Source organism: Dendrobates tinctorius, unplaced genomic scaffold (genome assembly GCF_039654945.1).
Source record: "Dendrobates tinctorius isolate UK_male_01 unplaced genomic scaffold, ASM3965494v1 ptg000075l, whole genome shotgun sequence".
NCBI lineage: Eukaryota > Metazoa > Chordata > Amphibia > Anura > Dendrobatidae > Dendrobates > Dendrobates tinctorius.
In genome coordinates, this window is record NW_027361743.1 from 21,202,839 (window position 1) to 21,225,008 (window position 22,170).

At 45.0% G+C, this 22,170-nt stretch overlaps 1 protein-coding gene across 18 annotated transcripts in view; it reads right to left on the reverse strand.

Annotated features, from left to right (window-relative positions):
* The window catches only part of PARP4 (poly(ADP-ribose) polymerase family member 4), a 278,533-nt gene that overhangs the window by 255,560 nt on the left and 803 nt on the right, over positions 1 to 22,170 (reverse strand). For all 18 annotated transcript variants that reach the window (XM_073583072.1, XM_073583087.1, XM_073583086.1 and 15 more), the window contains exons 2-3: positions 10,392 to 10,524; positions 2,169 to 2,358 (exon numbers count right to left, since the gene is read on the reverse strand). In XM_073583072.1, the coding sequence (XP_073439173.1) occupies positions 2,169 to 2,358; positions 10,392 to 10,523 (322 nt within the window). In that variant the 5' untranslated portion in view covers position 10,524. The remainder of the gene's footprint in view (positions 1 to 2,168; positions 2,359 to 10,391; positions 10,525 to 22,170) is intronic.

Here is a 22,170-nt window from a genome sequence, read left to right on the forward strand (position 1 = left end):
GGTTTGGGAAAAAAAACAAGCACAGATCTGCACCCGGAGCCAGTCCTGTTCACAATCTGCGGCATCAACTGGTCTGATTTTTAATACAGACGTCTGAGCTCGGCCAAAAACAGATGGCACACTGATGGTAAAAACAGAAGAAAAATGATTCCAGCACACATGAAATATTCTTAAAATAAATAAAAATGAATAAGGTTTATTTTTTGGGAAGTTCTGTAACTTTTACAAAAACAATGGTGCACAGAAATACAGAAGACAGACTCTGTGCTTCACTTTTCCATCAAAGTGCCATTGTTTTTTTTTCATTTATACATTGTTAAGAGTCGATGGATAAATAATAGTTGAGACAGTCTGCCTCCTTCACGATTGCAGGCAAGTCTATTTTTTGCGTCAATAACCTGCAGGGGCGGCGCAGGGAGATCCCGGCTGGAGGATATCAGAGAAATGTATAATAGCTGAAATCATGCAGCCAAGATCCGATTTATGCTGCCCGCGGTTTGGGCACCATGAATCTGATGACAGGTTCCCTTCAGGACAACCCCAATCCAAATATCCTGATAGGGCATCTCACATCGTAGATTGTCACTTTATAAGCCCAGAGGGATGATAACAAGACACCGCTCTCGCTTTGGAGGACTCACAGTCATTCATGTATTACCTGGATTACCATTCATCCGAAGAATCACAATGTAAAACTACAGTCTCTGGTCAGGGAATCACAATGTCTACCAACAAATTGTTCGGCAAAAACATCAAGAATAAACTGAGAGTTTATTTTATCCCTCAAAAGCAAAAAATGAAATCGTAAATACGTCTCGGCATATGTATAAAAGGGTTCACTTTATTAGATACCAAAAAAGTTAATCAAAGGAAAGACATAACACAAAAGATTACAAAAAGTAAAATACATATAAGGCAGGCGAACAGTAATGCAGCCGTGATAGAGGAATAGGGACTTACGAAGACGAATAGGGGCCAGAAATTCCCATGTACATATATAGAATAATGAATGTATTGTTAATTCATAAGCCTGACACCTCTTACCATGGAGGTGAGCAGGGATAAAGACAAAAGCTCCCTATGTAAAGAGAAGCTGTCAGAGGGCAAATATCACCAAAAGCGTTAACAATAGCAGCTATATAATTAGACCACAGGAGTCCCCTTACCCACTGTGAATGTCCCCACGCCACACGTGTCTGTACGAGTATTTTTATTTAGTGCACGTACGCACTAGGATGTTGTTTAGTGCACCTGGGTCTGGGTTGCGGGTAGCTATGAGAGATGGGCAGGTCTGGCTACCCACATACCTCACAAAGGGTGTGGTTACAGCCTACCTAATGGAGGCTGTTGTTTGGCACAATAGTTGTAGAAGCCGTCGACCAATCAGAGTCTGGAAGCTTACATCACTGCCTGATCCCTGTGCTGGGGCGGAGTCCCAAAAGGAATGGTGAACCAAAAGAGGTTGAAGTCCCAAAAGGGGGCGGTGGCCCAAAAAGGGCGGCGGAAAATGCACCAAGGGACTGTTGCCGGGGACAGGGTTCAAACAGCACGTGTCTGGTATCCTGTAGTTATACATCTGAGAAGACGTCACAGAGGTCTTCTGTGGAAGTCAATGGAGAAAGTGTGTCCGGACTTAATCAGGATTTTGTGTGTTTATACAGGTGCTTCTCACAAAATTACAATAAGCTAACATCATCAACATTAACAGAAATAAACACTTGGAATAGATCACTCTGTGTGTAATGACTCTATGTAATAGATGAGTTTCACTTTTTGCATTGAAGAACTGAAATAAATGAACTTTTTGATGATATTCTAATTTTGTGAGAAGCAGCTGTATGTGTTTGAGGAAAGTGCCAGGATGAGGGGACATTCTTACAGATTTGGGGAAGGATGGAAAACATCATTACAGGGGCCCATATATCTGGCCAAAATGCTGGTGAGGGGTCCGGTCCCAATTTTGCACTGGGGCCAATGGGACTCTAATTGCGCCACTGATGGGAACCTGGATTTCTCTAAGGATAAACAGTAGTGGAATACCCATTCATCATAATGTACAGAATTGTGGATCATATCAAAATTGTCTTTTGTTTACAATAATTGAACATAAATGTAAACAATAATTAGGAAAATAATACACATTAGATCTGATACATCGATGTCGTTACCTTGATTTCCATCTCCAGTGATTTCCAATGTTTTATTATCGTCTAGACGGTCTACCAGGATATCAGGTCTCTCTTCCTGCACAGATTTCCATATGAAGTCAGGATCTACTAGAGAAATGAGATACTTCTCTATTTTCTTCTGCTGGGAGCTGTTTAGTATGTCCGGATTACTGACAACAGCGTGTGTGCACTAAAACACAAAGAACTTTTTTATTTTTCAATGATATTAAATATGGAAAGTAAAATAAAGATTTCTTTTGAGTCCATATGAGCAAATGCATGCGGTCTAATATTTGGAAGAACAATCCCTACTTTTGACCTATATTGCTCTTTTCCATGCTCACACATTCAGGAATAGCAGATTTTGCAGCAATTTGCAATAAACTATAAGTGAATTGAGTTTTCACAACCCCATTCACATGTAGCGTAAAATTATATATACAGTATAGGGAACACTAAATAATACATTGTATTGTTTAGTGTTCCCTTTATTTTTTTGAGCAGTGTATATATATATATACCAGTATATATTCATTACAATCAGCGCATTGGGAAGATTTGCAAATTAAGCCACACTCATTCTTGGGTGGAATTCACACTATGCTTTACAATGCGATAGGATGAAATCCGTGACATGTAATACTTGTGTGGATTTTGATGTTGATTTGTTGCATTTTTGCAGTCAAATCAATGGTGGAAATTTTTCGGCTGCATTGTAAACATAGCCTGAGGACCTTAATGGGAATCCGTCAGGTCATTTTTGTGCACCATACTAATAGTATCCTGAAATAGGACTTGGGCAGCCCTTTCAGGAGATGCAACTTTTATTTTTGTACATTGCTCCTTTGTGTTGCTGTAAGCCCCGGAAAATGTATTGTCACGCGCCGGCTAGTCAAGCATATGTAAATGAGTAATGAATATTCACTCCCTTTCCCGTCCAACGCTGTGCACCGGCGTCAATGATTTAGTCAGACTGTCTTACTACTAGTCCGAGGATCGCATCGCAATCCTCGGACTGGCCGTCAGCTCTCCTGACCTGAGCATGACAGCTGCCTAGAAATTTATCACGCTGTCACGTTCAGGTCAAGAGAGAAGACGACCAGTTCGAGGATTGCGATGCGATCCTCGGACGAGTAATAAGGCAGTCTGACTATAAATCATTGAAGCCGGCGTAGAGGGGTGGGCAGGATTATGGGCGGGAAAAGGGGGTCAATATTCAGTTCGTATTTACATACTTTTGACTAGCCGGCGCACGACTATAATTTTTCAGGGCTTACAGCAACACAACAGGGCAACGTACATACGGTAAGTCAAAGTTACATATCCTGAAACGGCTGCCCAAGTCCTTTCCCAGGATACTATTAGTCTGATACGCAGAAATGACCTGATAAATTCTCTTTAAGGCAAATTCACAAGCAGCAAATTTGCTGCAAAGACTGTCTTACTAATCTGAAAGGAGAAATCCATGTGTTTTGCTGTTGAAACAACCCGACTCAAATGGCTACTACTAATCTTCGAAGAAATGTTGCTACGGGTGAATAACCTGCCTTAGCATATCGGTCTTGGTCTTTTTCTAGATTCACCAACCCTCTCCCCCCTCCATAGACTTTCACGAGCAGCACCTGTAAACTGAAAATCTGTCTTCACTGAAGACCAAATTGATCACTGAATTCTGAGAGGTGGAATCAGATAACTAAACATTCTTTTTTAATAAGATAAATTACAACGTTTCTTATATTTATTTGTGGTAATGATTTATTTAAAACAAATGAAAAAAATGGTACTCTTTAAAGGGAATCTGTCAGCAGTTTTTGCAATGTAATTTGTGAGTAGAATGATGTAGGGGTTGAGAGACAGATTTCTGCGCTGTATCACTTGATGGTCTGTATGCTGTTATTTTCATACCCCCTCTAACTTTCTGATTGGTGGGTGTCCCAAATGGATGGACAGAACAGGAAAGATTTATCCCCTGTTACAAAATGGAGTGGCATGTCCTATGTCATTCATTCTCTATGAGGCGATCAGAAAAGCTAAACGCAGAGCTCAGCAGCCCTATCCCAACTGGATGGAGGGTAGGTCGCCATGAGCACTGGAGCTCCATTCTAATGGAGATAAAAGTTCCCCGTTCTGCTGATCGGTGCGGACCTCCACCGAGTTATCGGCTATCTTGTGGATAGGTGATAACTTGATTTTATAGGAAACACCTTTAAAGAAGTTAGCCACTTTAAGACTAATATTGGAAACTGTGTAATACATAAATGTCTGTCCCTACATTGCTCTCGCAGAGGTCTTTTGACAACTATGAGAGACAATTATCTTTCACAAGTGGTTCAGGATCCAACAAGAGGGGGGGCACTATGTTTAACTCCATATCAACATGGATTTATGAAGGATCGCTCCTGTCAAACTAACCTGATCAGCTTCTATGAGGATGTAAGCTCTCAATGGACCGAGAAGAATCATTGGATGTCATTTATCTCGACTTCTCTAAAGCATTTGACACTGTCCCACATAAAAGATTGGTAAGTAAGATGAGAAAGCTTGGGCTAGGGGAAAATGTGTGTAGATGGGTAGGTAGCTGGCTTAGTGATAGAAAGCAAAAAGTGGTTATTAATGGTGCACACTCAGATTGGGCCAGGGTTACTAGTGGGGTACCACAGGGTTCTGTATTGGGCCCCCTACTATTTAATATATTTATTAGTGATCTAGTGGATGGCTTACACAGTAAAATATCAGTATTTGCAGATGATACAAAACTATGTAAGGTCGTTAACACAAAGGAGGACAGTTTGCAACTACAGACAGATTTGAGTAAATTGGAGAATTGGGCTGAAAAATGGCAAATGAGGTTTAACACAGATAAGTGTAAGGTTATGCACATGGGAAGGAGAAACAGATGCTACAATTACTTACTAAATGGGAAACTGCTGGGGAAATCAGACATGGAAAAAGACTTAGGCATCTTAGTCAATAAGAAGCTAAATTGGAGTGCCCAGTGTCAGGCAGCTGCCACCAAAGCAAATAGGGTCATGGGATGCATTAGAAGAGGTCTGGGGACACGAGATGAAAACATAATTCTCCCTCTGTACAAATCACTCGTCAGACCACACTTGGAGTATTGTGTGCAATTTTGGACGCCGCTGCTCAAGAAAGACATTACTGAACTTGAAAGGGTTCAAAGGCGGGCTACTAAAATGATAAATGGAGTTGGTTCACTACAATACCCAGAAAGGTTATCAAAATTAGGTCTATCTACTCCAGAAAAGAGAAGACTTAGGGGAGACCTAATATATATGTACAAGTATATCAGAGGGCAATACAGAGATCTCTCCAATGAACTGTTTGTACCAAGGACTGTGACAAGAACAAGGGGGCATTCTCTTCGTTTGGAGGAAAGACAATTTCTGCACCAGCATAGAAGAGGGTTCTTCACGGTAAGAGCAGTGAGGCTCTGGAATTCTCTTCCTGAGGAAGTGGTGATGGCCAACTCACTGAATGAATTTAAGAAAGGAATGGATGCTTTTCTTGTGAGTAACAGTATAGAAGGTTACGAATAACATAATATTATAGGTGATGGTGGACCCAGCTTAGGGGAAGGAATTTTTTTCCCTATGGAGAAAATTGGCTTCTACTCTGTGGGTTTTTTGCCTTCCCCAGGATCAACAATGCAGAACAGCTGCACTAAAAATAGGCTGAACTAGATGGACATAAGGTCTTCCTTCAGCCTTCAAAACTATATTACTATGTTATGTTACTACTAGACCTAATATTAATCAACAGGCCAGACCGCATATCAAATGTAAGGGTTGGGGGTCACTTGGGTAATAGTGATCACAAATTAATAAGTTTTCATGTATCCTTTAATAAGATGTGTAGCAGAGGGGTTTACAAGGACACTAAACTTCAGGAAAGCAAATTTCCAACGGATGAGAGATGATCTTAGTGCAATTAACTGGGATGATATCCTGAGACATAAAAGTAATAAAAGTACACAAAGAAAATGGGAGACGTTTATTAGCATCCTGAATAGGACCTGTGCACAATATATACCGTATGGGAATAAACATGCTAGAAATAGGAGGAAACCACTATGGCTAAATAGAGCTGTAAGAGGCGCAATAAGAGATAAAAATAAAGCATTTAGAGAATTAAAGCAAGTAGGTAGTGATGAGGCATTAAATAAATACAGAAAATTAAATAAATTCTGTAAAAACCAAATCAAGACAGCAAAGATTGAGACAGAGACTCATTGCCAGAGAAAGTAAAAATAATCCCAAAATATTCTTTAATTATATAAATAGTAAGAAACTAAAGAATGATTGTGTTGGCCCCCTTAAAAATAGTCTGGGTGAAATGGTGGATTAGGATGAGGAAAAAGTCAATATGCTAAATGACTTTTTTTCAACAGTATTTACACAAGAAAATCCCATGATGGATAACATGAACAGTGATAAAAATTCTCCATTAAATGTCACCTGCTTAACCCAGCAGGAAGTACGGCGGCGTCTACAAATCACTAAAATTGACAAATGCCCGGGCCCGGATGGGATACACCCCCGAGTACTGCAAGAATTAAGTACAGTCATAGATAGACCATTATTTTTAATCTTTAAAGATTCCATAAAAACAGGGTCTATACCACAGGACTGGCGTATAGCAAATGTGGTACCAATATTCAAAAAGGGGACAAAAACTGAACTTGGAATTATAGGCCAGTAAGTTTAACCTCAACTGTGGGTAAAATCCTGGAGGGTTTTCTAAGAGATACTATACTGGAGTATCTGGAGAAGAATAACCTCATGACCCAATATCAACATGGGTTTACAAGGGACCGTTCCTGTCAGACTAATCTGATAAGCTTTTATGAAGAGGTAAGTACCGGACTGGACCAAAGGAATGCAGTGGACGTGGTGTACATGGACTTTTCAAAAGCTTTTGATACGGTGCCACACAAAAGGTTGATACATAAAATGAGAACATTGGGAATAGGGGAAAATATGTGTAAGTGTGTTAAGAGCTGGCTCAGGGATAGGAAACAAAGGGTGGTTATTAATGGAGCACACTCGGACTGGGTCACGGTTAGCAGTGGGGTACCACAGGGGTCAGTATTGGGCCCGCTTCTTTTTAACATATTTATTAATGACCTTGTAAGGGGCATAGAGAGTGGAATTTCAATATTTGCAGATGACACTAAACTCTGCAGGTAATCAATACTGAGGAGGACAATTTTATATTACAGGAGGATTTATGTAAACTAGAAGCTTGGGCTGATAAATGGCAAATGAGCTTTAATGGGGATAAATGTAAGGTCATGTACTTGGGTAGAACAAACAAGATGTTTAATTATGTGCTTAATAGTAAAACACTGGGCAAAACTGTCACTGAAAAAGACCTGGGTGTATGGGTGGATGACAAACTCACATTTAGTGGCCAGTGTCAGGCAGCTGCTGCAAAGGCAAATAAAATAATGGGATGTATTAAAAGAGGCATAGATGCTCATGAGGAGAACATAATGTTACCTCTATATAAGTCACTAGTGCGACCACACTTAGAATACTGTGTACAGTTCTGGTTTCCGGTGTATAAGAAAGACATAGCTGAACTGGAGCGGGTGCAGAGAAGAGCGACTAAGGTTATTAGCGCACTGGGGGGTCTGCAATACCAAAATAGGTTATTACACTTGGGGTTATTTAGTTTGGAAAATCTAAGGCCTCAGGGTGATCTTAGTACAATGTATAAATATATGCGGGGACAGTACAAAGAACTTTCTAATGATCTTTTTACTCTTAGACCTGTGACGGGGACAAGGGGGCATCCTCTACGTCTGGAAGAAAGAAGGTTTAAGCATAATCACAGACACGGATTTTTTACTGTAAGAGCAGTGAGACTATGGAACTCTCTGCCATATGATGTTGTAATGAGTGATTCCCTACTAAAATTTAAGAAGGGACTGGATGCCTTTCTTGAAAAGTATAATATTACAGGGTATATACACTAGTTTCCTTAATATTGCGTTGATGCAGGGAGCTAGTCTGATTGCCATATGTGGAGTCGGGAAGGAATTTTTTTCCCCAATGTGAAGCTTACTGTTTGCCACATGGGGTTTTTTTGCCTTCCTCTGGATCAACATGTTAGGGTAAGTTAGGATAGGATATGGGTTGAACTAGATGGACTTAAAGTCTCCCTTCAACCTTAATAACTATGTAACTATGTCTTTGCCATTTTAAGCCACCGATAATACAGTGGTGCAAGTGAGCCCTTATACCGAAGAGTTTCACGCAAAAATTGTGTATCAATCTGATCAGCTCCTCAGGTTCTCTAACGTCCGGCCTGCAGATCAGAAACCATTTTCAACATTACAAATTCCCTTTAAATTCCACGGTCATTATTGGCAGCAGAATCTAAGGCCACGTGTACACCTTGAGTTTGTGGTGATTTTCTTCCTCAGTATTTGAAAGTCAAAACCAGGAGGGGCTGAAAAATACCGAAGTGGTGACGTGTTTCTATTATACCATGTTTTTTAGACTATAAGACGCACTTTTTCCCCAAATTTGGGAGAAAAATGGGGGGTGCGTCTTATAGTCCGAAAGCAGGCTTACCGGGGGGTTGCGGCAGTGGTGTAGCAGCGGAACCGGCAGCGGCAGAAGTGTGGCGATGCTGTGGCGATGCTGAGGCTTGGTGTTGGTTGTGAGGTGAGCCGTGTGGAGTGCACCTGAGCATGGTCCCTTCTTCAGGATGATGGCGGCAGAAATGTGGCGACGCCAAGGACCCGGTGTCCACGGTGAGTAGAGCCGAGTGCATCAAAGGTTTCCCTGCAGCCATCTTCCTGAAGCTGAGGTGGCGTATGCATAGATTGAGATCTTTGCGGCCTTCGGCTTCAGGAAAATGACCACCGGGGGCCGCGCGTGCACAGATTGAGATCTTGGCGGATATTTTCCTGAAGCCAAGGGCTGCAGAGATCTCAATCTGCACATGCGAGGCCTCAGGAAGATGGTCAACAAGATACCAGTGATGCACTCGGCTCTGCTCGCTGTGGACACAAGGCCGCGGCGTCATCACATTTCTGCCACATGAGGAAGGGACTCTGTTCCTCGCTCTGCCTCAAACCCGACACCGAACCGAAGCATCGCACCCTGGGACTGCAGAATTGCTCCACTTCTGCCACCGCCGGCTTACTGAGGAAGGGACCATGCCTCCTTCTTCCCCACTCTATCACCGTCGGCCCTCAGGTAAGATACCTTAAAGTCGGACAATAAGACGGACCCCCATCTTATAAAAATATTTTTTATGCTAATTTCCACCCCAAAATTTGGGGTACGTCTTATGGTCCGGTGCGTCTTATAATCCGAAAAATACGGTACTTTTCCTATGATTGTTCCACTCCTGATTTCGCCTTACGTATACTCATGTAAAATACTGATCATATGAACACAAATAGTCCATTGGTATTGTGTAATGCTTAGATTTGCCTTTTGGCTGTGATGCATATTTCTCATCTGATTACGGATGATCACTAGGGGTCACAGCAGGGGGCACATTTTTTAGACATTAATCAATAGTCAAGGATGAGTTGTCCAAATTGTAAGATATCTTAAATTAATAGTTGATAGCAGTGCTTGTAAACAGGAATCCATTCATCTTTTTCCTACAGGGAAAGGATGACTAAACATTGTCTTAGTCAAAGATTCTTGTTCTTCAGTAGTCAAGAGTCTGTGAAGCACATAATGTGACCAGTAATGAGTGAACCTGCTCATATAAGGTGTTATCCGCCATGCTCGGGTGCTAACCGAGTGTCTTCTCCGTGCTCGAAAAATATGTTCAAGTCTCCGCCGCATGTCTCGTGGCTGTTCGACAGCCTCAACACAGGTAGGGATTGCCTAACAAAAAGGCAATCTGAACAGCCACAAGACATGCAACCGCGGGGACTCGAACATATCTTTCAAGCATGCTGAAGGCACCCAGTTAGCACCGGAGCATGGTGGATAACACCGATAACAGCGGGCAGATTCGCTCATCACCAGATGTGACCCATTTATGACGATGATGGTCTTCCTTGCGCTTGAGTCATGTAGACCACACGGCAGGAACATTCTTATGTGCGCCAACATTGTAAAATACAAATCTGACTATTCTAGAACATTTCTGTTGGAATATTCTTGGTTGCAGAGGCCCACACTGACACACTTTATAATCACTAATACTGGTCCCCACAAATATACAAACCTTATTATTCAGCACAAATGAAACTTCTCCTCCATTCAGAGTAATGCTGTTTTTCAGCTTTTTCTTTTCTTTAAGGGATAAGGAATTCACTTTGAGGAAGAATATGCAGTCTGAAAAAATGCCCACACCCATCCTAAAGAGGAAAGAGACATTATGAAACTCAGTGATAATCAGGAAAAAAAAAGAAAATTTAAAGGGAATCTGTCACCCTTTTTTGAGATATCATATAATGATATCATTCAATTGTGTGTCACATAAGGATTCTCTTAGCACTTTTGCTTCCCCCTGACCCTGCACCTTTCATGCATAAATACCTTTTTTATATCGGGTCAGATGTATGTAAACTGCCGCTGTCTGGTCCGCTGGGCGGGGCTTATTCACCTGCTCCCCCCTCCCTGTCTTGCTCTACACAAGAAGAAATGCATAGAGCAAGACAGGGAGGGGTGGAGCAGGTGAATAAGCCCCGTCCAGCGGACCGGACCGCGGCAGTTTACATACATCTGAACCAATATAAAAAAGGTATTTATGCATGACAGGTGCGGGGTCAGGGGGAAGCAAAAGTACTAAGAGAATCCTTATGTGACACACAATTGAATGATATCATTATATGATATCTCAAAATAGGGGTGACAGATTCCCTTTAAAGGTGTTTTCTCAAAATCAACAATTACCATATCCCCCATTGACAGTATAGTTCCTAGATGCACAGCAGTGATGAGAAAGAGCCTGAATCTGGAGGTGGTTGAGCTTCTGCCCTACTGCTCCACATAATGTCTATGGAGCTAAAGAAAGTTCCCACAGATGACAAATGTCGATCGTTGAAAAACTCCCTTAGGCAGGGGTCACACTTGCGAGTACGATGCAAGAAACCAGCGCGAGTCTCTCGCATCAATACCCGGTACTGCCGCCGGCACTTGGGACCGGAGGGCTCAGCTGCATAGAAATACAGTGCAATGCGAAAGTATTCAGCTCCCTGGAACTTTTCAACTTTTTCCCACATATCATGCTTCAAACATAAAGATACCAAATGTAAATTTTTGGTGAAGAATCAACAACAAGTGGAACTTTTGTGAAGTTGAATGAAATTTATTGGTTATTTTACATTTTTGTGGAAATTTAAAAACTGATTAGTGGGGCGTGCAATATTATTCAGCCCCTTTAACTTAATACTTTGTTGCGCCACCTTTTGCTGCGATTACAGCTGCAAGTTGCTTGGGGTATGTCTCTATTAGTTTTGTACATCAAGAGACTGAAATTCTTGCCCATTCTTTCATGGCAAACAGCTTGAGCTCAGTGAGGTTTGATGGAGATCGTTTGTGAACAGCAGTTTTCAGCTCTTTCCACAGATTCTCGATTGGATTCAGGTCTGGACTTTGACTTGGCCATTCTAACACCTGGGTACGTTTATTTGTGAACCATTCCTTTGTAGATTTTGCTTTATGTTTGGGATCTCCTACGTAACGCGCGTAGGGGCGGCGGACCAGGGCAGCTCCTGAAGAAGCCACGGCGTAACGCGCGTAGGGGCGGCAGACCAGGGCAGCTCCTGAAGAAGCCACGGCGTAACGCGCGTAGGGGCGGCGGACCAGGGCAGCTCCTGAAGAAGCCACGGCGTAACGCGCGTAGGGGCGGCGGACCAGGGCAGCTCTTTTCTTGTGATACATGTAAGTTTGAAATATAGAGGCACCTCATTATATGAAGCACTTCACATTTAATTAGTAATAAGACAGTTATGCATCACTAAAGTGGGAGTAGAAATCTAGCGCTATTTAGTTGGTGTTAATTTCCCTTGCTGCACATGTGTTGGACTACGGATATACAGCCCGATGCATTGTTACGAAGGGTAGGATTAATTACACTAATTTTTTGGCAGAAATTTCTGCGGTTTAAGCCTTTATGTATTTTGTACTATATATGTTAATACATTATAGGAAAATGAACATCTAAACAATTTTTGCCAATTTTATGCTTCCTTGTTATAGTGATTTATGCCCTGTAGTCTTGTAGTATTATGCTCTGATTAGTATTTTAAATATGTTGAATAAAAATGATATTTTAAGCATTAAAATCTCAGATTTTCCTTTTCTTAATGGAATGGAATTTTGCTTGGTCAGTATTTGGACCATGCGAGTGCTGTCCAATTTTTACACACCAGTGTCCTTTGAAAAGCTGTCAATTCATCTGCCACGTAAAGTAAAATTACATTGGGACTCGACAGGAAAGAATAGGTGGATTACTAACAGTGTATACACATAAAATAGATATATAAATGTCAGTGACACATACACACACACATATATATATATATATACATATATATATATATATGTATATATAACATAAATAGATAGAAGAAAAGCCGGCAATTCAGCAGCTGCGTACAGTAAAATCACAGCACGACCCGAGAGGATAGAATACACATAGAATAGATTACTGTACATGTATTTAATTACTAAAAGATTATTTTTCTGAAAAAAAAGGCGTGGGCTCCCGCGTAATTTTCTTAACCAGCAGAGGGAAAGCCGACGGCTGGGAGTCGGTGTTTATAGCTTTGGAAGGGGGTAATACCCGGGGAGCTTCCCAAGCTATTAACCCTCAACTGGTGAGGTGGGGTTTTTGTCACGCAACTTGTGATGTGGGGTTTCCTATACCCCAGTGTTTAGAAATCTTTTATTTTTACAGAAAATGCAAAGATCACGTTTGTTTTAATCGTTTTCTTATTGGCGATTGATTACACATGAGTTTAACAAATTTTTGACACCCACAAGTATCGGAAAATGTAATACTTTGATGATTCAATCCAAGGGCATTATGAAACATGACTTTTAGGGTAATATAAATAGTGAGTGGTGATGTGGGGTTCAGCAAGGCCAAGACAGCACTTAGCGACAGCTAGCTCTGTTATGCGTGGCCAGAAGAGAGAGGCCATGATGACATCCCGCTGATAAGGAAATGGATGGAAGCTGGTGAGACACGTATCCTCATACCAGCATTTTTCAATGAATGGCAGCCAAACAAAATATTCCCTGGGGTGTGGCAAATCCCACCTCACCAGTTGAGGGATAATATCAGCTCACAACTGTATACTTAGCCTTTACTGGCTATCAAAATAATTAATAACTAGCAAAGGCTATTCAGACCGCTGTGAGCTGATATGACTAATTTAGCAAAGACTGACATGACGGATATAGATATATATATATATATATAAAGTATCCCCATTTGGGGGAATGAATGGCAAAAAGGAAAGGCGACTCCCTCAATGATTTAATCCTACAATAAACATGGAGTATTGTGCCCCACAATAAATAGTGAATAGCAGTTGTTCATTTAAAAATTACAAAATGTATTATTTCACATTCATGTAACAAGGCAAAAAATACAAAACCCAATGTGATGGGTGATGGTGAATGACAAGGGCAGGAGGCACCAACAACATACTGTGAATCACTATATCCACTGGTTTTCGACTCACAAGATTCCATGTCACCATATGTCATGGAGGCGTGAATGCAGTATGGAGTATGAGGAGTAGAGCAGACTGTGTACACTATAGCGAGCACATCAATATATCAACAAGTGGCTTGTTTTCTACATAAAGTTGTGTTCTACAGGTGCTCACACAATCTCCATCCATGAGTGCAGCCACACAGTCCATGAGGGACATGGTCAAAATGCCTGAATTAGTATAAAGTGCCGATAACAGTGGTTACCCATGTGAGATAGTTGCCGGTAAACGCCCCGCCGTGGCCCCGACGCACGTTTCGCGCTGTGGGCTTCCTCGAGGGTCTTGTTGTGTGAGGGAAGTTATAAGACTCCCCTCTACAGCTGTGACTGTCGCCGTCGCGACTAGTGGGCACATGGGAAGACGGGTCCAGACAATTGCATCACTTACGGCTATCCCAGCACAGTGTGGGTCAAAGAAAAAGTTCCTGTGATGTCAGTGACCCGCACTGTGTCAATTAGGAGGCCATCTTACATCAGGGAACATATATGTGTACCATGGTAGGTATATATAAGAAAAGGAAAAAAGGAAACAGTAGCCCGTTACCCTCCCAGCATTGTTCAGTCGTTTTATACCACATCATTGAGCCTTATGCACTGTTTATTGTGGTTATTTGACTATACCCTTGCACCTATCATACTATGTTGCCTTGTTGTGGCTTTCAGGGAGATTGACTTGATCATTTTGGAAATCTGGTTATGTGGGAAAAACTTGCTTAGGTTTTTTTTTTCCTTTTAAATATAATTTGAATATTGCTTGTTCACATTGGTTTTTCACTAAATATATTGCACTTGTTAGGCTAGTTTCACATTTGTGGATGGAGGAGCTGCGGAGGGCTGCGGACTTCCTCCGTGAAGCTCCGCCCTGCCACGCCTCCTCCGGTCAGCTCTGCCTTCTGCATGCTGCCTGCATACCTATCTTTAGCATTGGGTACGAAGGTCGTGCGGATGTATGCGGATGCCTCTGCATGCGTCGTTTTGACGATGCGGCAAACAAAACAAATTCCAACATTCTGCGTTCGGCGCAGGTCGCCGCATCGTCAAAACGACGCATGTGGAAGCATCCGCATACATCTGCACGACCTGCGTACCCAATGTTAAAGATAGGGTACGTAGGCCGCATGCAGAAGTATGCAGCTGTAGGCGGAGCTGACCGGAGAAGGCACGGCAGTGGGCGGAGCTTCACGGAGGAAGTCCGCAGCCCTCCACAGCTCCTCCTTCCACAAATGTGAAACCATACTGGTTGTTTAACACATTTTTTATTTCTCATCCTCTTGGGTTACTGGTGCCCCACATACTGTACACCACTCTCCCCTCTTCCCAATCGTGCATTTTTGTGCAGAGCACAGAACCCTTTTATATCGTGATGCCAGTCCACATACCCCTGTTTACAGAAATATACAATATGGTTGTTGATGTTTCCCGGATAGAACAGATGTTCTGGATACTTCAAAATGCCACTAAAAAGAACTGGAGGAATAAATGCTGCCACTATCTAAGAAGCCTTAGATTAAAATAATCTTTTATTAAAAGGAATCTGACAAGGTTTTTGCTACCCCATGTGAGAGCAGCATGATATAGGGGCAGAGACTCTGTTGTTTTTTTACTAAAAAACTGTTTTAATCTGCTGAAGATCTAGCAGCTCTCTGAGTGCTGAGCTCTGTATAACCCCGCCCACACCACTGATTGGCTGCTTTCTGTGTACCCTGTGCATAGGCAGAAATCTGCCAATCAGTGGTGGGGGCGGCGTTATACAGAGTTCATGAGTATGGATAATCTCCTGCTGATAAAAGAGTAATTTTATCTAACTACAACAAGCAGCCTAGCAACCCACACAGCACTGGAATCAGGGTCTCTGTCTCTACATCATGCTGCTCTCATATTAAGTTGCAAACACCTTGTGACAGATTCACTTTAACAACCCCTTTAAGTAGTTTTGGTGAACTTACTTTTTAATCCTCACATTGTTCGGCCAAAGATGAGTCATGTTTATTCATGTGCAGCTGCTCCCCGCACACTGCTCTGCTGATTAACAGTTTGCTCCCTACGTAAAGGAACTGTTAACTCTGGCAGTATAACGCTCACTCATGGAGGGCAGAATTATTTTAGTTACTTACATAGCACCATTATATTTCCCAGAGCTTTACAGATATCATCACTGTCCCTGTTGGGGCTCACAATCTGAATTCCCTATCAGTATGCCTTTAGAGTGTGGGAGGAAACCAGGAAATCAGAGAACCCGGAGGAAACCCTGCAAACATGGAGAATCGCCTACCGATGTTATCCTTGGTGGTTCTTGAACCTAGGATCCCAGCGTTGCAAGCAAACGGTGCTAACCACTGAGCCGCCGTGCCACAATTTTAAATCAAGATTTTAAACTAAGTGGGTTTATTTTCCTTTAATATTCCCTATCACTATGTACATTAACAGAAAACAGAATTGATGCAATTTTCACACTGGCTACTAAACCTTATACTAGATTCAAACTTCTTGGTTCTGCACAATTGACTTTTCAGCCGTCTCAGTATCACCACAGACAGGATTACAAGGGCTGATAACATAAATAATCCACAATTTACACCAGGTTATATCACAGCTCGCCACCTTTCCCTCCCTTTACAATAATCTTTGCCCCAATTAGAGAATGCTCAGATAATGCTTCTATACAAATAAATAGGGTTTATTACTGGGTTTTCAACAGTAAACAGGACTGAGCATTGCAATATATATTTATTTAAAAAACAAACATTTGATGTGACTTAGAGAAACTTGCAAAATATATGGACAGAGACCCTTATTCCTGTGCTGCGTCAATTACTGGGCTGCTTGTTTAGTTTTAGGGACGAGTTAGAGGATCGCAAACGCAATGCTCAGGCTGGCAATCAGCTTCATACAAATAGCTGTCACGTTTTGGGTCAGGAGAACTGACAGCCAATCTGAGCTTTGCGTTGCAATCTTCAGCTGATTTATACGGCTGTCTGAGTTTTCCCTTAGTAAAACACTTTTATCAGCACAAAATTATCACCAGAGGACTACAAAACCTGCACTAGTTTAGTGTTTGATATTCATTAGCTCTGCATAACCCCTCTACTGATTGCCAATTTTCTGCCTATGCACAGTATTGACGGAAAGCTGACAATCAGCGGAATGTGTGGTTATACAGAGCTCATCACTATGAGAGCTAGCAGAGCTGCAGCAAATAAAATATTTTTTTTTCAAAACTACAGCAAGTAGACTAATAAGTGACACGTTGCTTGCATTAGGGTCTCTGCTCCTGCATTATGCTACTCTTAGTTGGTGCAGAAAAAAACAAGGTGACATTCAGAAGGAAGCAGGCTGCAAGGGACCCTCAAAGATCAAAAGACCGGGGGGCCCCTGGTGTGATGGAGCAATGTACATGCTTGACAGCTGTTGATTTCAAATTCGGCGCTCAGGACCCCGATTCTTGCAATCAGTTGAACCCCAATGATCAGGAACGTATTAACCATATTGTAGATTGGTAATAAGTTGCATTTTTCTGGTTCCATCTTACAGTCTGAATCTCCCAATAGAAACTTCTGAGTGCGGATCGAAAAGAAGCAGAATTTACCATTAATTCTTTTTGACATAATGTGGGAGGATCATTAAGAATAATGCACTCATTCACCTGGGATTTTCGGTGTAGGGTCACTGAATTCCGCCCTGATCTTTCCTGTAGTGCAAGAGTTACTAAGTGACAGGTGACTGTAAGGCCAGGGTGTGTAGTGACCCGTAAGGCCAGGGTGTGTAGTGACCTGTAAGGCCAGGGAGTGTAGTGACCATTAAGACCAGGGTGTGTAGTGACCTGTAAGGCCAGGGTGTGCAGTGACCTGTAAGGCCAGGGTGTGCAGTGACCTGTAAGGCCAGGGTGTGCAGTGACCTGTAAGGCCAGGGTGTGCAGTGACCTGTAAGGCCAGGGTGTGTAGTGACCTGTAAGGCCAGGGTGTGTAGTGACCTGTAAGGCCAGGGTGTGCAGTGACCTGTAAGGCCAGGGTGTGCAGTGACCTGTAAGGCCAGGGTGTGTAGTGACCCGTGAGGCCAGGGTGTGTAGTGACCTGTAAGGCCAGGGAGTGTAGTGACCATTAAGACCAGGGTGTGTAGTGACCTGTAAGGCCAGGGTGTGCAGTGACCTGTAAGGCCAGGGTGTGCAGTGACCTGTAAGGCCAGGGTGTGCAGTGACCTGTAAGGCCAGGGTGTGTAGTGACCTGTAAGGCCAGGGTGTGTAGTGACCTGTAAGGCCAGGGTGTGCAGTGACCTGTAAGGCCAGGGTGTGCAGTGACCTGTAAGGCCAGGGTGTGTAGTGACCCGTGAGGCCAGGGTGTGTAGTGACCTGTAAGGCCAGGGAGTGTAGTGACCATTAAGACCAGGGTGTGTAGTGACCTGTAAGGCCAGGGTGTGCAGTGACCTGTAAGGCCAGGGTGTGCAGTGACCTGTAAGGCCAGGGTGTGCAGTGACCTGTAAGGCCAGGGTGTGCAGTGACCTGTAAGGCCAGGGTGTGTAGTGACCTGTAAGGCCAGGGAGTGTAGTGACCTGTAAGGCCAGGGTGTGTAGTGACCTGTAAGGCCAGGGTGTGCAGTGACCTGTAAGGCCAGGGTGTGTAGTGACCTGTAAGGCCAGGGTGTGCAGTGACCTGTAAGGCCAGGGTGTGCAGTGACCTGTAAGACCAGGGTGTGTAGTGACCCGTGAGGCCAGGGTGCGTAGTGACCTGTAAGGCCAGGGAGTGTAGTGACCATTAAGACCAGGGTGTGTAGTGACCTGTAAGGCCAGGGTGTGCAGTGACCTGTAAGGCCAGGGTGTGCAGTGACCTGAAAGGCCAGGGTGTGCAGTGACCTGTAAGGCCAGGGTGTGTAGTGACCTGTAAGGCCAGGGTGTGTAGTGACCTGTAAGGCCAGGGTGTGTAGTGACCTGTAAGGCCAGGGTGTGCAGTGACCTGTAAGGCCAGGGTGTGTAGTGACCTGTAAGGCCAGGGTGTGCAGTGACCTGTAAGGCCAGGGTGTGCAGTGACCCGTAAGGCCAGAGTGTGTAGTGACCCGTGAGGCCAGGGTGTGTAGTGACCTGTAAGGCCAGGGAGTGTAGTGACCATTAAGACCAGGGTGTGTAGTGACCTGTAAGGCCAGGGTGTGCAGTGACCTGTAAGGCCAGGGTGTGCAGTGACCTGTAAGGCCAGGGTGTGCAGTGACCTGTAAGGCCAGGGTGTGCAGTGACCTGTAAGGCCAGGGTGTGTAGTGACCTGTAAGGCCAGGGTGTGTAGTGACCTGTAAGGCCAGGGTGTGCAGTGACCTGTAAGGCCAGGGTGTGTAGTGACCTGTAAGGCCAGGGTGTGTAGTGACCTGTAAGGCCAGGGTGTGTAGTGACCTGTAAGGCCAGGGTGTGTAGTGGCCTGTAAGGCCAGGGTGTGCAGTGACCTGTAAGGCCAGGGTGTGCAGTGACCCGTAAGGCCAGGGTGTGTAGTGACCCGTGAGGCCAGGGTGTGTAGTGACCTGTAAGGCCAGGGAGTGTAGTGACCGTTAAGACCAGGGTGTGTAGTGACCTGTAAGGCCAGGGTGTGCAGTGACCTGTAAGGCCAGGGAGTGTAGTGACCATTAAGACCAGGGTGTGTAGTGACCTGTAAGGCCAGGGTGTGTAGTGACCGTTAAGACCAGGGTGTGTAGTGACCTGTAAGGCCAGGGTGTGCAGTGACCTGTAAGGCCAGGGTGTGTAGTGACCGGTAAGGCCAGGGTGTGTAGTGACCCGTGAGGCCAGGGTGTGTAGTGACCTGTAAGGCCAGGGAGTGTAGTGACCATTAAGACCAGGGTGTGTAGTGACCTGTAAGGCCAGGGTGTGCAGTGACCTGTAAGGCCAGGGTGTGCAGTGACCTGTAAGGCCAGGGTGTGCAGTGACCTGTAAGGCCAGGGTGTGCAGTGACCTGTAAGGCCAGGGTGTGTAGTGACCTGTAAGGCCAGGGAGTGTAGTGACCTGTAAGGCCAGGGTGTGTAGTGACCTGTAAGGCCAGGGTGTGCAGTGACCTGTAAGGCCAGGGTGTGTAGTGACCTGTAAGGCCAGGGTGTGCAGTGACCTGTAAGGCCAGGGTGTGCAGTGACCTGTAAGGCCAGGGTGTGTAGTGACCCGTGAGGCCAGGGTGTGTAGTGACCTGTAAGGCCAGGGAGTGTAGTGACCATTAAGACCAGGGTGTGTAGTGACCTGTAAGGCCAGGGTGTGCAGTGACCTGTAAGGCCAGGGTGTGCAGTGACCTGTAAGGCCAGGGTGTGCAGTGACCTGTAAGGCCAGGGTGTGTAGTGACCTGTAAGGCCAGGGTGTGTAGTGACCTGTAAGGCCAGGGTGTGTAGTGACCTGTAAGGCCAGGGTGTGCAGTGACCTGTAAGGCCAGGGTGTGTAGTGACCTGTAAGGCCAGGGTGTGCAGTGACCTGTAAGGCCAGGGTGTGCAGTGACCCGTAAGGCCAGAGTGTGTAGTGACCCGTGAGGCCAGGGTGTGTAGTGACCTGTAAGGCCAGGGAGTGTAGTGACCATTAAGACCAGGGTGTGTAGTGACCTGTAAGGCCAGGGTGTGCAGTGACCTGTAAGGCCAGGGTGTGTAGTGACCTGTAAGACCAGGGTGTGCAGTGATCTGTAAGGCCAGGGTGTGCAGTGACCTGTAAGGCCAGGGTGTGCAGTGACCTGTAAGGCCAGGGTGTGTAGTGACCTGTAAGGCCAGGGTGTGTAGTGACCTGTAAGGCCAGGGTGTGCAGTGACCTGTAAGGCCAGGGTGTGTAGTGACCTGTAAGGCCAGGGTGTGTAGTGACCTGTAAGGCCAGGGTGTGTAGTGACCTGTAAGGCCAGGGTGTGTAGTGGCCTGTAAGGCCAGGGTGTGCAGTGACCTGTAAGGCCAGGGTGTGCAGTGACCCGTAAGGCCAGGGTGTGTAGTGACCCGTGAGGCCAGGGTGTGTAGTGACCTGTAAGGCCAGGGAGTGTAGTGACCGTTAAGACCAGGGTGTGTAGTGACCTGTAAGGCCAGGGTGTGCAGTGACCTGTAAGGCCAGGGAGTGTAGTGACCGTTAAGACCAGGGTGTGTAGTGACCTGTAAGGCCAGGGTGTGTAGTGACCGTTAAGACCAGGGTGTGTAGTGACCTGTAAGGCCAGGGTGTGCAGTGACCTGTAAGGCCAGGGTGTGTAGTGACCGGTAAGGCCAGGGTGTGTAGTGACCCGTGAGGCCAGGGTGTGTAGTGACCTGTAAGGCCAGGGTGTGCAGTGACCCGTAAGGCCAGGGTGTGTAGTGACCCGTGAGGCCAGGGTGTGTAGTGACCTGTAAGGCCAGGGAGTGTAGTGACCGTTAAGACCAGGGTGTGTAGTGACCTGTAAGGCCAGGGTGTGCAGTGACCTGTAAGGCCAGGGAGTGTAGTGACCGTTAAGACCAGGGTGTGTAGTGACCTGTAAGGCCAGGGTGTGTAGTGACCGTTAAGACCAGGGTGTGTAGTGACCTGTAAGGCCAGGGTGTGCAGTGACCTGTAAGGCCAGGGTGTGTAGTGACCGGTAAGGCCAGGGTGTGTAGTGACCCGTGAGGCCAGGGTGTGTAGTGACCTGTAAGGCCAGGGTGTGTAGTGACCTGTAAGGCCAGGGTGTGTAGTGACCTGTAAGGCCAGGGTGTGCAGTGACCTGTAAGGCCAGGGTGTGCAGTGACCCGTAAGGCCAGGGTGTGTAGTGACCCGTGAGGCCAGGGTGTGTAGTGACCTGTAAGGCCAGGGAGTGTAGTGACCGTTAAGACCAGGGTGTGTAGTGACCTGTAAGGCCAGGGTGTGCAGTGACCTGTAAGGCCAGGGAGTGTAGTGACCGTTAAGACCAGGGTGTGTAGTGACCTGTAAGGCCAGGGTGTGTAGTGACCGTTAAGACCAGGGTGTGTAGTGACCGTTAATACCAGGGTGTGCAGTGACCTGTAAGGCCAGGGTGTGTAGTGACCTGTAAGGCCAGGGTGTGTAGTGACCGGTAAGGCCAAGGTGTGTAGTGACCCGTGAGGCCAAGGTGTGTAGTGACCTGTAAGGCCAGGGAGTGTAGTGACCGTTAAGACCAGGGTGTGTAGTGACCTGTAAGGCCAGGGTGTGTAGTGACCTGTAAGGCCAGGGTGTGTAGTGACCTGTAAGGCCAGGGTGTGTAGTGACCTGTAAGGCCAGGGAGTGTAGTGACCGTTAAGACCAGGGTGTGTAGTGACCTGTAAGGCCAGGGTGTGTAGTGACCTGTAAGGCCAGGGTGTGTAGTGACCTGTAAGGCCAGGGTGTGCAGTGACCTGTA